General features: G+C 38.8%; 1 protein-coding gene across 2 annotated transcripts in view; it reads left to right on the top strand.

Moving 5' to 3' along the window:
• BCKDHB (branched chain keto acid dehydrogenase E1 subunit beta) overlaps positions 1-14,918 on the top strand; it is a 150,586-nt gene that overhangs the window by 80,449 nt on the left and 55,219 nt on the right. For both annotated transcript variants that reach the window (XM_068410121.1, XM_068410113.1), the window contains exon 9: positions 13,413-13,499. In XM_068410121.1, coding sequence (XP_068266222.1) covers positions 13,413-13,499 — 87 coding nt within the window. The remainder of the gene's footprint in view (positions 1-13,412; positions 13,500-14,918) is intronic.

Genomic DNA, 14,918 nt, shown 5'->3' with positions numbered 1-14,918 from the left:
AATTCCAGTATGTATGTAGGAATTTATCTTAAGGATATCAAGAGGACTGTCACGGTTTAAAGCTGGGCTGGTGATTAAACCTGCAGCAGACGCTCTCTGTTAACCCTCCCCCCCTCACCCGAAGGGAAAGGGAAAGGGAAAAGGGAGAGAGACTTACGGGTTGGAAAGTTAAAACAGTTTTAATAAACCTATAATAATGAAAAAGAGTATAATAATAATATTGGAATAATCAAATATATACAAATATATATACAAAACCAAGATCGAGCTCCCCCGATGTCGGCAACGTCACCACCAGCACTGCAGGGCAGGCTCCGGGAAGGCCCAGGCTGAGCCTAGCGACGGTCGAGAGCTGGATTCAGGGATGCATGGATCGGGATTGGGGGCAGCAGGAAAACAGTCGGAGTCCTCCTTGGACACCGGCCATAGCAGAAAAGAGCAAGAGCGAGCAAGAGGCAGCCAGGGGAGCGAGACCCTCGTGATCCCCCCGCTTTATACCGAGAATGACGTGTATGGGATGGAATACCCTCGTTGGTCAATTTTGGGTCACCTGCCCTGTCTGCTCCCCCCTGCAGCTGCGACCCCCCCTTCAACTTTTCACTTGTAAGCAGTGAGGAATCCAGCGGTGACCTTGGTTTCTCTAAGAAAAAAGTACAGCAAGAGCCTTACTGCACAACATCCCTACCGGTGCCTCAGCGATAACTACAAACTTCGAGCGTTATCAGTCCTGGAAGCAGACACTGTCTGCAAAAACATGCAGTTAGTTTCAGAAAGTGCAGTTATTTAGAGGAGACTTAGCTGAAAGTAAAAATCACTGAAAGGAAAATCGGCCTGGTTTAGGCCAAACCAGGACAAGGACATACTATGGAATTCCAGGAGTCATTTCTCTTTGCCTATCTCTTACTGAAGTTGGTTAGTATGTTCCTAAATCTTTTTAGGTTAAGCAGGAGTATCTGTCTGCACAAAGCATAACTTTTCTCCGTTGTCTCCACAACCTATGACCATTATTAGCAGCTACTGTTTTCTTAGCAGTTAACTGCTTTAGGGTGCATAGAATGGTAGAGTGTTTGTAGCAGCATTGTTCTACAAGAGTAAATTTACCAAAAGGCATTAGAAAGTTAGTCACTGGTTGATGGAATATCAGTCCTTTTAATTTAGTTTAGCACTCTTCTATTAAAAAATAAATCAAGCAGCCCAAACTGTGTTGAGATGCACTCTGCTGTGTGTCGTATCTGTTTTATCTTTTCACAGTCTCAGCTATTTAAATTGAAAGTTGTTTTGGAGAAATTTCTCTGCTACTCTGTATTTTTATGGTGCCTAACACCATTGGGAATCTGTCCTTGGTTCTTGGCTTTGTAGGAAGCTTATAAATCTCTCCGTTGAACATCTCTGCCATACCCTGACAATGTTGTGTAGTATGTAAAGGCCGTAACTGTTTTATTATCCACTCTCTTCATTGTTTCTTAGGATGTTCTGCCTAGCCTTGTAGCCAGCCCTTCTGGTTTTGATTGTAATTTTTAAAATTTTCCAGATTGCTTTGCGTTACTCCTGTGCCTATTTTCTTTTCTCATTATCTCTGCACCACTATCTTCGCAGTACAGCACTATGTTTTTGGTGCTATGCAGGAAGAAGCCACATTAGTCTTTCAGAATTATTTTTGGCATTTATAGTGTAAAATGATACATATTGGAATAATAAAATCCTGGTGTGTTGAGACAGTAAGTTTTATGGTTGTGCTAACATTTCTCTGCAAGATGTTTCATATGTGCATCCCAGCTGTGGTCACATTAGTTCTTTATGAACTGTTCCTACCATGCATACATTTTAAACTGGGGAAAAGATCCATCCTGATGTGGATTTCAAAGTGGTGAGGTTTAACCAGTGTGTTATGCAACATCAGCATAACAGTGTGAACTATGCAGTCCTGTCCCTGGGCACCACGGAAAAGAGCCTGGGTCTGTCTTGTTTGCACCCTCCCTTCGGGGACACAGGTACATTGAGATCCCTTAATCCCAGTCCCTTAATCATCTTTGTGACCCTTTGTTGGACTCTCTCTAATTTGTCCATGTCACTTGTACTGAGGAGCCCAGAACAGGACACAGCACGCCAGGTGTGGCCTTACCAATGCTGAGTAGAGGGCAAGGATCACCTCCCTTGACTGGCTGGCAACACTCCTCCTAATGCAACCCAGGATACCATTAGCCACCTTTGCTGCAGGGGCACATTTCTGGCTCATGGTCAACGTGGTGTCCACCAGGACACCCATTTCCCTTTCCTCCCAAGACGCTTTAGAGCCGTGTGGCCCCCAGCATATACTGGTGCATGGGGTTTTTGCTCCCCAGGGGCAGGACTTTGCACTTCACTTTTTGAACTTCGTGAGATTCCTGTCAGCCCATTTGTCCAGTCTGTCCGGGTCGCTCCAAATGGCAGCACAACACTCTGTCCTATCAGCCGCTCCTCCAGTTTTGTGTCATCTGCAGCTTTGCTGAGGGTGCACTCTGCCCCATCATCCAGATGCGACTGAAGAGTTGCTCGAAAAGAAAACTGCAATAATATTTTCTAAATAATGATTTAGAATAAAGTTCTGCAAATGTGTACTGAGGTTGCCGTGGTGCTCCCTATTGTGGGTCATCTCGCTGACATCACTCAGACTGCTTACAGATGCATGTCTTCTGCTTCAGTGGTTGCCTTTTTGTGATCAAATTTAGGAAAATGGTGTATATTTCATAAAAGAATTATCAGTAAATGCTTTGATGCTGTTTTAAATGACCAAAACTAGTGTTCTTCACACAGCCTAAAAGTTTTCTATAATTTCTGAACATATTAAGGAAAAGATGAGGAAAAGTAAGCATGGCCTTGCTAAGGCTAACTCATACTCGACCAGTGTGATTATCTTCTGTGACAAAAGTGTCTGGATCTGTTGACAAGGAGTGAGCAATGGATGACACTTACCTTGACTTCAGCAAAGCTTTTGATACTATCTCCCAGAATACTCCTGTATCCAAGCTAGGATGTTACACTGATCAGATGGACAGCTGGATAGGTAAAATGCTGTTTGCATGATTGAGCCTAGAGGATCATGGTTAATGGGTAAAGTGTGGTATTCTACCTGGAGGCCAGTGACAAGCAAGTACAACAGGGGTCTGTACTAAAACCTGTCCTGTTCAAACATCATTATCTGTGGTGTGGAGGAGGTGATGGAGTTCACCCTTATCAAGCTTAACAGACAAGACCAAACTCTGGGGAGGGGGAAACAAGCGATATGCTTGAGGGCAAGGCTGCCATCTGGGAGAACACAGACAAGCTGGAGGAATGGGTTGACCAGGAGTGGGCTGACAGTGACTTTATGAAATTCAGCAAGGTCAAATGGCAGATCTTTCACCTGGGAAGGAAGAGCTTGTGCCAGTGGAGACTGGGAGTGCCTGGCTGCGGAGCAGCTCTGCGGGCAAAGCCCTTGGGGGCCTTGGTGGGCAGCGAGCTGGGTGTGAGCCTACAGTGGCCCTGGCAGTAATGAGGGCCAACAGCATCCTGGGCTGTGTCAGCAGGAGCATAGCCTGGCATTTGAAGGCAGAAATTGTCCCCTTCCACTCAATACACAAGTCTTGGGCCCCCAATAAAAGAAACATATTGATAAGGTGGAGCGAGAGCTGTCAGGATCATTGAGGGCTGGAGCCCTTGCCTTTAGGTGGATGGGCACAGTCTAAAGGGTATAAATGGTTATGTAAATAAATGGGGCAGGCAGACTGTTGCACCAATGCTAATGATTTTATTTATAATCCTTCTTATTAAAAGGAGACGCTTAGTCAGATCCGTTGCTTGGAAAATGTACTTCCATATAAGAGGAAGATGGGATGAAAACTTAACCTGTTGCAGGGACCTCCCTTGAGATTAGGGACTGTAAAGCCTCAACTGCTTAATGCAGTACTATTTGAGGCGGTAGGACCATACTTCTTCCTGGGAACTGTTTTTATTCTGCCGCAAGAGGCTGTGTAGGTTTAAACAGGAGCACAGTAGTAAATTGTTTAAGTGAAGCTGGTAAGAGATCTGAGAATTAATTGTTGGATATCGTTTATTTTTGGACTACTCAGATGTTATTTATACTGAGTGTCAGAACAAGCTGTGAATGGTGATTCCTGAGCAAAATGTTTTTGTTGCTTTGACACACTGAATTTGAGCTATTCATCTCAGTCTTCAGAGAGATTTTTATTTGGGTTTGTCTTGACCTTCTGAGAGATCAATGTAATATTTGCATTTAAGTTGGTAACAAAGGAAATAAATATGTAGACATATGCATCTGTATGCAGATAGCTAGATATGCATACTAAAACTGATAAAATGCAGAGAAGACTTTAAGTAACTTTTTTTTCAAAGCTTGGTTGGCTCTGTAGCAATTTTTTTAGCAACAGAAACACCTTTAATTCCGTTCCCATTCATTGTTCACTGTGAGGATGGTGCCAGACTCTTCTCAGTGGTGCCCAGTGACAGGACAAGGGGCAATGGGCACAAACTGAAATACAGAAAGTTCCATCTGAATATGAGGAAAAACTTCTTTACTTTGAGGGTGACAGAGCACTGGAACAGGCTGCCCAGGGAGGCTGTGGAGTCTCCTCTGGAGATATTCAAAACCCACCTGGACACGATCCTGTGCAACATGCTCTAGGGGAAGCTGCTTTGGCAGGGGGTTGGACTAGATGATCTCCAGAGGTCCCTTCCAACCCCAACCATTCTGTGATTCTGTAAGAAAAAAGTATTTAAAAAAAAAAGAAAAAGAATTCTACATATTATGGTAATTGTCTCTCTTTACCGCAGGGTCAGAGTTCTCAAAATAGTCTGAAAATTAGTTTTGAGAATTACTGCAAGCCTATTGACGTTTTTTCTCACTCCAACTCATCTAGTAGAAATAAAAAACTCCTCTACAGAATCTGCAGGTTCATTTCTTGACTACAAGCTCAGATGCAGCTGGAAACCCTGGAAGTGATTTTGTTAATAATCTTTCTGACAACGGGAGCAGGGCTCACCAACTCCAGTGACAGGTGATGGACGTGTATGGGCTTAAGAATGCTTAAAGGGAAATAAAATGTTTACTGTCTTTGGGCCAGTTGAGTTCTGGACATATATGCACTGTGTATACCTATCTATATGTATCTAGAGTTATTTCAAAGGGTAAGCTTTACAAATTAATGATGAATCTCTACTTTGTTTAGCATATCAATGTGACACCATTTGAAGTTTTTTAAAATCCAGATTCCTTGGGACACAGAACCATGCTAATGGTGTTACCTTTACTGTATTGATTAGTTTTTGGGGTTTTTTGTTTGTTTTTTTTTTTTTTTTTTTTTTTTAGGAGAACAGTATTTATAATTAAACATCTTTCTTGATGCTTAAGCTTATTCTTAAACATAGTGTCAAAGGAAGGTGAAAGGACAGAGTTATGATGGACAGATGGCTATAAATAAAAGCAAATTTCATTTTCTTCCTTTTCCTGTCCTGCTGTTGGCTGTTTTCCCTTGTGCCTGCTTCACGTTAGTGTTGTCTCCTCCTACGGACCGTGTTTTGCTTCTCTGTTAGAAACCAGAGTCAATGCCTCTTCATCTTTGTGCTCTTTGCAGTCTAGGAGCCCTAATGGGTCTGCTCGTCCTTGCCACGTAAATTGGTTATTGCCGATCCTTTTGCTTTCGGGAAACTCATTCTGTGCTTCCAAAGCTGGCAGCGGGTCTGAGCTCTGTCGGGCCCACAGCCTGTCGCAGCCGCCTTGGCCGTGCCATCTGCGGTCAATGAATTGCAGGCTTGTAGGTCAGAAAGCACAAACCTCGGCTGCATCAGCTGAACAAGCAGACAGTAACAGATTAAAAGCCTCTGTTTTGATTAACTACTAGCAGGCAGGCAAAGATTTGTGCTCTGCTGATGTGGATCAGTTAAAGTGATTGGCAACCGTTTAGCTATTTGTGTCAAGTTAAAAGGAAATTGGATTTCTTTTTCATTCCCTGCTGTTAATCAGCATACTCCTTATTACAGGACTGCCCATGTTTTTTAATTTTATTGTTTGAAAAGTTTTTGTTAAGATTTTTCTCCAGTGGCCTTTGTAAGTGATGGAATAAGAATGATATGTTTTCCTTTCCAAGTAGTTTTATCTTTGATCTACATACATTGTTGCCAGTGTTCAGCTAGGATTCTCTGCTATATTATTACAATACTCTGGTATGTTTGTTATACTTACAGTAGCCTTATGAATCTTAACAGAATGAGTGTAAGGCTGACTGTCTTGTTACCAGTAGTTGAGAAATCGTATTCATACTTTGGGCTGTTGAGCTGTGTGTAATGAAATCATGTTTTTTTCCTGCAATTTGTCTTTGCATCTTGATTTTACTGATAAATGAGTTTCAGTCAACTTTTGTGACTGTAGTGTAGACATGATATAGTATATTAGAAGGCTCTCTCTCATTTTGCTCATCTGGGAATTTAGTACTGTTGAAAACCACACCAAATGATGTTATTTTATTTTAATTTAGATTAATTTTAAAATATTTTTTTTCTTTAATGCTAATTACTTTTGCTGCTGTGTTGGAGCTTTAAAGAGTGCATACTATTCCTAGCTTTTACTGCTACTAGGAGAAGGTAGTTCTTCTGGGCAACTGATAGTTATAATTTGCAAACTAGATCATGATCATTAGGCAGTTACAGGGCTTTCTCATGTCCAGGCTATTAGGACACATCCTATTCCTCTTTGCTTCTATTCCTTCTCTGAGAAAAGAGGATCTATTTGGTTTTCCAGAGATCCTACAACTCCAGTAAGGCTCTGGGATATCTGAAAATTGGGGACATAACAGCTGCCTTTGTTAGGATTGTCAGTATATCACATGCACAAAAAATTCATTGTATCTGGGATGTGTCATCCTATGGATCTGCACGTGCTAAGTAAATGTAATCCTCTGTGATTCATCTGGCAGGTTATGTTATATATTTCGCTGTGGGAAATGCTGAATAGAAATCTGGGATCTTATTTCTATCCCTATGCTTATGATGTTCAGTACCAAGAATGCTGCTATGCAATTTCATTTGTTATTGAAACATGAAAAGGAAAGTAGAACTAATGGGTTGGGGAAAGTAGCCTCCCTCAGGTTTTACAATTTCCAGGCACAAATTCATTAAAGCTGATGTAAAAATGAAAAAGAAAAAATGTTTTTCAAGGCATTTGTTGAAACTTTATCAAGGTGTTTTTTTTTAAGCTTCCATATTCTGATTGGTTTTCAGTAAAGGCATATATCTATTAATGTTCATTTTTATACAATTTTATAGTTGTTTTCATACATGCTTAGTGCAAAACAGGATATAATACAAATACAATTTCAGTACTTTTGCCAGCTTCTTCAAAATTATTTTGGAAAGCTAGTTTTTCAACTATGTAGGAAATTTTTACAGTCTCTAAAGAGCACCTTGAACACTGTGCAAAAATTTAAATGTGAAAATAAATTCCTTTTCTGTAAGAGATGGAGAATCTTTTTATTCTGAGAACAAGATTTTCTTACAGAAAATAGGCAACTTGCCATTGTGACACAATAACAGCCATTTATAATAAAATTCTGACTTTGATCATTTAAAGGCAGTTGCTGTGTTAGTGAAGCAGCTGATTACACTGGAAGTAGTGCTGTTGCTATGTGTGGAGAGTAATAGTGTAAAATACAGTTGACCAGCAAACTCGTTTTGCTTTAAGTCTGCTTTTTCCTAAGTAAAGGCATAGTATGTTATTGCTCATGTCATCACTTAGCTTTCACAGTGCTTGGAAGTGCCAGACTTGTGTTGTTTTCTTCTGTCATCAGTGCCTGTAGGAGAGGAGAAAGTGGCCAACATGATGAATTGAGAGTTGAACAGCAAAGTGATTAGAGAAACTCTTGGATAAAGAGTGTGGTCAGGGAGGTTGAAAATAATTTGCTCAGCTGCTTCACTGCGAAAACGCTGGGCTGCAGCTCAGAAAACCTTAGAGTGCAATCTGAAAGCATTAGTCTTGCAAAGGCCTTAGGTTTTTTTTACATTTCATTATCAGGGTGATCATGCTGCTAGCCTTTTGCTCTGATGCAATGTCAGCTGTTGTCCTTCTGGATGACACTGATGTAAAACAGTCTTGACAATGAAATTGAGGTGGAAAAGTATAGTCAATATTGGTTTCTGGTTTTGTTTTAGGGTTAATTTAGTAGTAGAAAGTCCTAGAGTCTTTAATGACTGAATAAAGCACAGGTGACAGTGGTGTGCCATGACCTGGGTCTCAGCTGCCCTCCGGAGAGAAGAGGCACTGCTGAAGCTTTCTGTGAGCGAATCCTGATCTGCTGCTGATCTCTGAATCTGCTGTTGGGGTGGTGTTTGCTGCTTTGTGCTAACTGTACACTGCTTCAGGATAAATCGGATTATCTCCTTCAACCGACTTACCCCATGGCCCCTTCAGTGCTTGAGGAGATGCCAGGGATGGGCTGGGAACAGGAGGTTCTGGGTAGGGTAGGACCTCTCCCTTTTGGGAGCAACCAGGTTTGCATCAGCTGAACTCAGCTGTGAAAGTGCAGGGTGACCGTGACACAAAGAGGAGCCATGGTCTCTAAATGCTCGGATGTTGCTTCTGACTTTCCTCTATGGTCTGTTACTAAAGATGACAAAAAAAAGTTTCCATTTTCATTTAATTTGAGATAGGGGATACCTACAGAATCTCTTCACGCCCTCAGAAGTCTCTCTGGACTTCAAAGATCAGCAGACAACAGCTTCTGGTTGTGGATGTAAAGAAGGAACATTTTTATCAGTGCCAATCTCCTAAGCCACACCATATTTTTTGAAGATGCATTTTTAAAGGTACTCTACATGAGCTGCAGAATTTGCATGCCTTTCAAAATTTTAATCTCTTACTGAGGTAAGAAGAAGTGTATAAAAATTGGGGTTTTGGAAGATAGAGTGGGGACTTTGGGGAAATGGAGGAGGATCAAGCCCTTATAGAAATGCAACAAGTCTCTGGTTGAGGGGACAAAATACATCATTCCTTGAGAGACCGTCCTTTTCTCTAGCTAATCCAAATGGGAAAAAAAAAAAAAACCAAAAACCAAACCAACACATTCCAACTATCCACCTTTTTAAAAGGTGACAAAATGGTTGGATTCTGTGCTGTCCAATTTGTTACACTGTGCTGATTTAACCACTGTCTTCAGTTTTATGCCAGTGGTATTTCCCATTAAGTTTGAAGGGTGAGCGACCTCATTACCTGAGGTTACTGTGCTGCATTTGTTTGATCTGTAAATGCTCTTATGAATGTTGGGCTTTGGTTATCCTGGAGGTTGAATGCTGGCCTCATTTGATTTGACAGGGACTGATGTTTTATAGTATAGTTTAAAAATTAATTTAATGTTTTATAGAAGATCATTGATATCTGAAAACAATCATTAACAATGTCCACTGTGCACTATAGATTGTAGAGCAGTTCCTTTTAAAATTTTCCCTTTTAACTGATTAACCATTTTACTTCCAGGAAATAATATTAAATTTCCATATGAAGATACAAAAATTAAATAAGTTAGCCATTCTAGACACTACTGGTGCAGGAAAAGGTTGGAGATTTTTCATCATGGGCTATGACTTTTTTCTAAGCTATATGATCTGAAACTTTTTTCCAGGGTAATATATATTTTAAAAAATTTGCTTAAGAAGATCACATCAGTTGCTATTGGCTGCTGTTATTACTCTGTAGTACTGTCACCTGGAAGATGGAGAAAACCATACAATAATTAAAATGAAGAGGGCATACAGAGACCCAATATGTTTGATGAAGCAAAGTATCTTTCTACCAGTAATTTATTAACCTGATAACCTTATGGAGCAGTTTGTCCACAAAAAAAACCCCAACCAAACAAAAAAAACCCACAAAAATCTCTGTCCCAAATCAGTTAGAAGGAATAATCTCTAAAACTATGAAAAAATCAGCAAGGAAGAAGCAAGTAGGGAGAAATAACTTAAAAATACATGATCAACAATTCATAATTAGATGCTCACAAAGCAAATTAACATAGTTGAGCAGTAAGGCATTAGTGCTGCATTGTCTATAACTGTGTTATGTAAAGGCAGTGCTAGTGAGTGGAAATAGTAAAGTCACTGAGGTTCTGCAGAGTCTGATTTTTAACCTGATTTTTAATATTTCTGTCAAAGATATGGAAAATATTTAAAGCCGTTACTGATAAATTAGAGTTAACAAACAGCTGGAGAAATAGATAAAATAGACACTCAGTCACTGATGAAGAGAAGATAGGTTCATTAACCGAGCTGGGTTCATGCATACAATATATTTTTCAGCATATCCAAACATAATTTTGCATCTTGACATAATAAATGCACACTATATTGTCATGTTTATTCCAGGAAGCAATTATTCTTTAAGGACAAAACCCTTTTTCCCAAGAACAGGGAATCGCAGTCATCAGTTGAAACTGAACTTGTGTTATGCTTTGGCCAATAGGCCTCATACATCCAAGAGGTGCAGTGCCGAGGTTATATTATCTACGTATTTGGTGTTCTGAAAAGGCTGGAATGCTGGTTCCAGGTGGGCGTATTTTGAGAAGGACATTGAAAACTGGAGATGCTTCAGGGAAGGGTTATAAGAATGATGGAGGAACTGGAAGTGTGCTGGAAGTATGGTGAAAGATTTAGAGCTCAGTCTGCTTAGTTTAGCAAAAGCATGGTTAAGAGATCGCTTGGTCACAATCTTAACATATTCATCTGGGGAGCAGAAGTGTGATAATAGATAGCTTCTCCATCTAGCAAACAGAAGTAGAATAAGAACCAACAGCTTGAAGTTGAAGTCAGCCAAATTAGTTTGGAAATAAGGTGCAAAATTTTAACAGGCAAGGCAGTTAAACACTAGAACAACTTACCAATAGCTGTGATGTATTTGCAAACACTGGAAATACCGTAATTAAGATTACGTGTCTTTCTGAAAGACTCTCTGTAGTTTAGGAACAAGTGTTAATATGAAGTGGAAATCGATGCAGGGGAGCCTGTAATATTTAGGAATCGCAATACTCATCCTTTCTTAAAGTCCAGGACTCTGTTTGCAATGCAGTATGGTGATTAATTTCTGCTCATTTTGATTCTGGTTTAGCCATTAAGAGAATTTTCAAGGTATTTCTATATGGCACAATGTGGTGCAGGTATCCACGCTGGCCCTGAACAAGCTAGGATAGATACTAAAAGCACCAAATCTATGCTAGCATGGTTTCCTATCAAGAGGGATACAAAGTGTTTTTTAGCAGGGCTGAGATGCTTGTATGCAATGCTTGGCCATCACAGCTGCTTACTTGCTCTTAACAAACTCCTGCAGGCAAGGAATCCTTGAAGCCCTTGGGAATCATATGTAAAAATAAGGATTTCTCATATAGCAGAAGCAGGTTTCCAAAATGAGAATTTTTTTCTTTTTTTTTCTTTTTTGTTTACACGGGTTCAATTTGAGAACAGATAAATTCATGCAAGAAAAGTTATCAGTTAGAGCAAGAAACCATGTTGGACTCAGGAAACCTGTGATGTGAAAATAGTTGGAGGCTGAGGAATAGTGAAGGAACACATTAAAGACCCTATTCTTACTCTTCCCTAAACATCAGATTATCTCCGTTGTGGAGACAGGATACTGCACTGCTGGATTGCTGGTCTGATTCCATGTGGATTTTCTTATATGTGTTCTAACAGTGTCTGTTTCATACTATTAAATTTTGAGAAACCAAATCTGTAATTTTAATGATAGCTTGTAATGTTTCAAAGTGTGAACCCTATTTTAAACAAAGTAAGAGGATTCTCAGAAAAACCTTTAACATTGATTAATAGTATCAGTTTTACCATACCAACTTAAAACTGATTGTATCAATTTTATCATATCAACTTAAAACTGGAGTGTACATTTTGTTCATTGAACTGTCATTGGTGTGTTGGACAGATTTATAGTGCAGTTAATGTCTCTGCTCTTTAGGTATGAGTTTCCAGCGCTGGCAAAAGGAATTCAAGAAATAAGCCTACGTAACTATGGATTAATATCCAAGTGTTGAAATGCCTTTTCTTGTCTTGTTTAGCTCTGAATGTTGTCAAACCACTTCATAGTACAGTATATGGATCATCTTGTTTATAGGCATGTGACTTGCCAGTAACATCTGTGGATGAGCTACTTAGAGCCATTGATTGAGTCATTGCTAGAAAAGCAAAAGAACTAGAAAAGTACTTGACTCAGAAGGAAAACTGTATAATTAAGGCATTGCCTTTGTACATTCTATTACGTAGACAACACGGAGCTGCCTGGCTGGAGAATGTGCTGGTGTAGACATTAAATTGTAGATCACAGCATTAAGAAAGTCTGACCCGATAGCTAGCACTGTCTTGGGCTTTTCCACTTGATAACTAACGGTACACCAGCAGTACACTATGTACTTATCTTAAAAATGAGACTGTAGCTGTTCTTGAAAGATTAACATACACATTATTCTGATTTTTTTTTTTCTGATGTGCGTCTCTAGAAGTTCATGAAACTTTTTTATGCACCTTATGAAATTATAAAATGTGTATTATGAAAAGTGAGACTTTGCTGCCGTATTTCTGACCAAAGGTATCTGATATTCTTTAATTCTAAGCAAATTAGCATGTAGTTGCAATAAACTTCAAGATATTTGGGTGTGGTGAAACTTTATACTCCCATCAGATTAAAAATATTTTGCGTTCATTGTTATGTTTCAGAATGAAGCCAGTTTGTTTTTTGGATTAAAAGATGCTTAGATCACCTTTTGTATATGTTGTGCTATGTAATTATTTACAAAATAGATCACATAAAAACTGCACAAACATTGAGATTTAAAATCAAAAAACTTTGCTTCTAATTGCCATGTAAATCTTAAATAAGCAGCATTAATTCACATGATTGTTTTCTTGCTAAAATTTTTATTTAACAGTTTTAATTTCTGAATGGCTATGATTCATGACTTTACCTAGGATCTGGTTGTGCAGAGATATGTGTCAGTGAAGGATTTCCTTACATGAGTGTCTTTTAGTATTTTCAGGATCCAACTTTTTACTGACTTCTGGTTAAAATCCTTATTCTTCCTCAGAAATGTTACAGTTTGCATTGATAGGGTAGATTCATGTTCAGTGGAATCAATTTTTATTCTCGATATTTCCTTAAAATGGAGTGGAAGATGAAAACACTTTTATAGTAAATAGAAAAGCATCATACTAATTCCTCAATTTAAACTTTTAGGATCATTCATCTTGCAGTGAAAATGCAAGAGGGGAAAAGTAGCTACATTATAACACTGCTAATAATGTCACATGTTTCATATATTCCACAAGTAGCACAAGTAAGAAATGACAAGAGCTGTAATTTGATTACTTTTTTGGGGTTTGTTTTTCCTTTTCAGTCGGTGGCGAAGACTGGGCGATTGCTGATTAGCCACGAGGCTCCCTTGACAGGAGGATTTGCGTCTGAAATCAGTTCCACAGTTCAGGTACACAGGTTATTTGTATTTAAGTATTCTGCATGGCTGAATATGTTTACCTATAGAAACAATATTTATTACTACATTAAAAGTTGAGTTTTTAATTTATTTTAAGTTGTTCTCTTTTACATTCTTACTAAATTTCAGTTTTGTGGATGCTTGTGTTACTTTATCTGAACTGCTGAAAAACTGTGTACCTACCAGGCACTGTGCATAGCATCTGCTAAGCTAGAAAATTTAACTTTCACTGAAAAGCAGGGAGGATGTGCTGTCAGATGCAAAGGAAAAATCTTTATGTGTAGTCTGGTTTTAATGTACTTTTTTTAATGTTTCTCGTATTATTATCCCCAAAGCTTCTTAAAAATACATTCTAGGAATGTTGAAACCAGACACAGAAAGGACACCCAGGTCCAGTACAGGATAATGTGGGGTTAGACATAGTGTTCAGAGGCCTCATTAGGAAAGCAGCCTGCAGAAGTAGTTCATGTATAGTTGTGGCGATGCTCATACATGCGTAGAGCTTGTATGCACAGAACAGCTTTAGAAGGTTGAGATGTACATCAGTATCAGTTGTCTGGAGCATTAGGCTTTAACTTTTTCTGAAGTCCTTTTGAGCTTTCTGACGTTTTATATTTGTACTTGCATACAGATTTTTCTATTAACTTTATTGATTTCCTATGCACATCAGTGATACTGGTTTATAGACACATCTAAACTAATTGTGTCCATCACCATCTAATTACTATTTTCTGATTATTCTGTTCTTAGTGTAGTTAAATTATGGGACTAGAGAGAAATGGGATTCTGAAATTCACAAAATATAAACCATACAGGCAGTAGTTAAAGCTTGGGAATTAGCCTTTTTGTAGGAGGGAACAGAGTTAATTGTTCTGGGAATGTAATTTTGAATTAAATATGCATAAGGAGTTGGAAAACTATGTTTCTTGATCTTTGTGATACAATTTATTTTAAAGAGTAATTATATTAATTTTAATATAATTATATGAAGGCTATTCATTTTTTCTACCAAAATTTTTTCTCTGTTAAGAATCAAGTATTTATCATCCTTCTAAGGATTTAGTATTTGACCTACCTTCTTTTATGGGTAGCCTGTTTGATTAAAATAGGTCTAGTAAAGTCATAAGGTACTGCCAACTGTGAGCGTTGTACGTGATTATTTTTCTTAAATTCTTACAAAAATGTGAAATAAACTCAACTGAAAGAGCCTGTCTTTTAGTGTCTTGTGTTATTATTAACACATGAGGAGAAAACTATTCTAAGCCGTGCGGCAATCTCATAATTTACTGGCATAACAAAGGAAAGTATATGTGTTGGAGAGAAAAGTGAGTTGAAAAGAGAAAGGCTTATCAGAAAATATTATTGGAAGAGCATGGGATGCTTAATATATTGCTGAAACTACAAAATGGG

The sequence above is a fragment of the Nyctibius grandis genome, chromosome 1 (assembly GCF_013368605.1).
Source record: "Nyctibius grandis isolate bNycGra1 chromosome 1, bNycGra1.pri, whole genome shotgun sequence".
In the NCBI taxonomy this organism is placed as follows: domain Eukaryota; kingdom Metazoa; phylum Chordata; class Aves; order Nyctibiiformes; family Nyctibiidae; genus Nyctibius; species Nyctibius grandis.
This window is presented reverse-complemented; position numbering and strand designations above follow the sequence as displayed.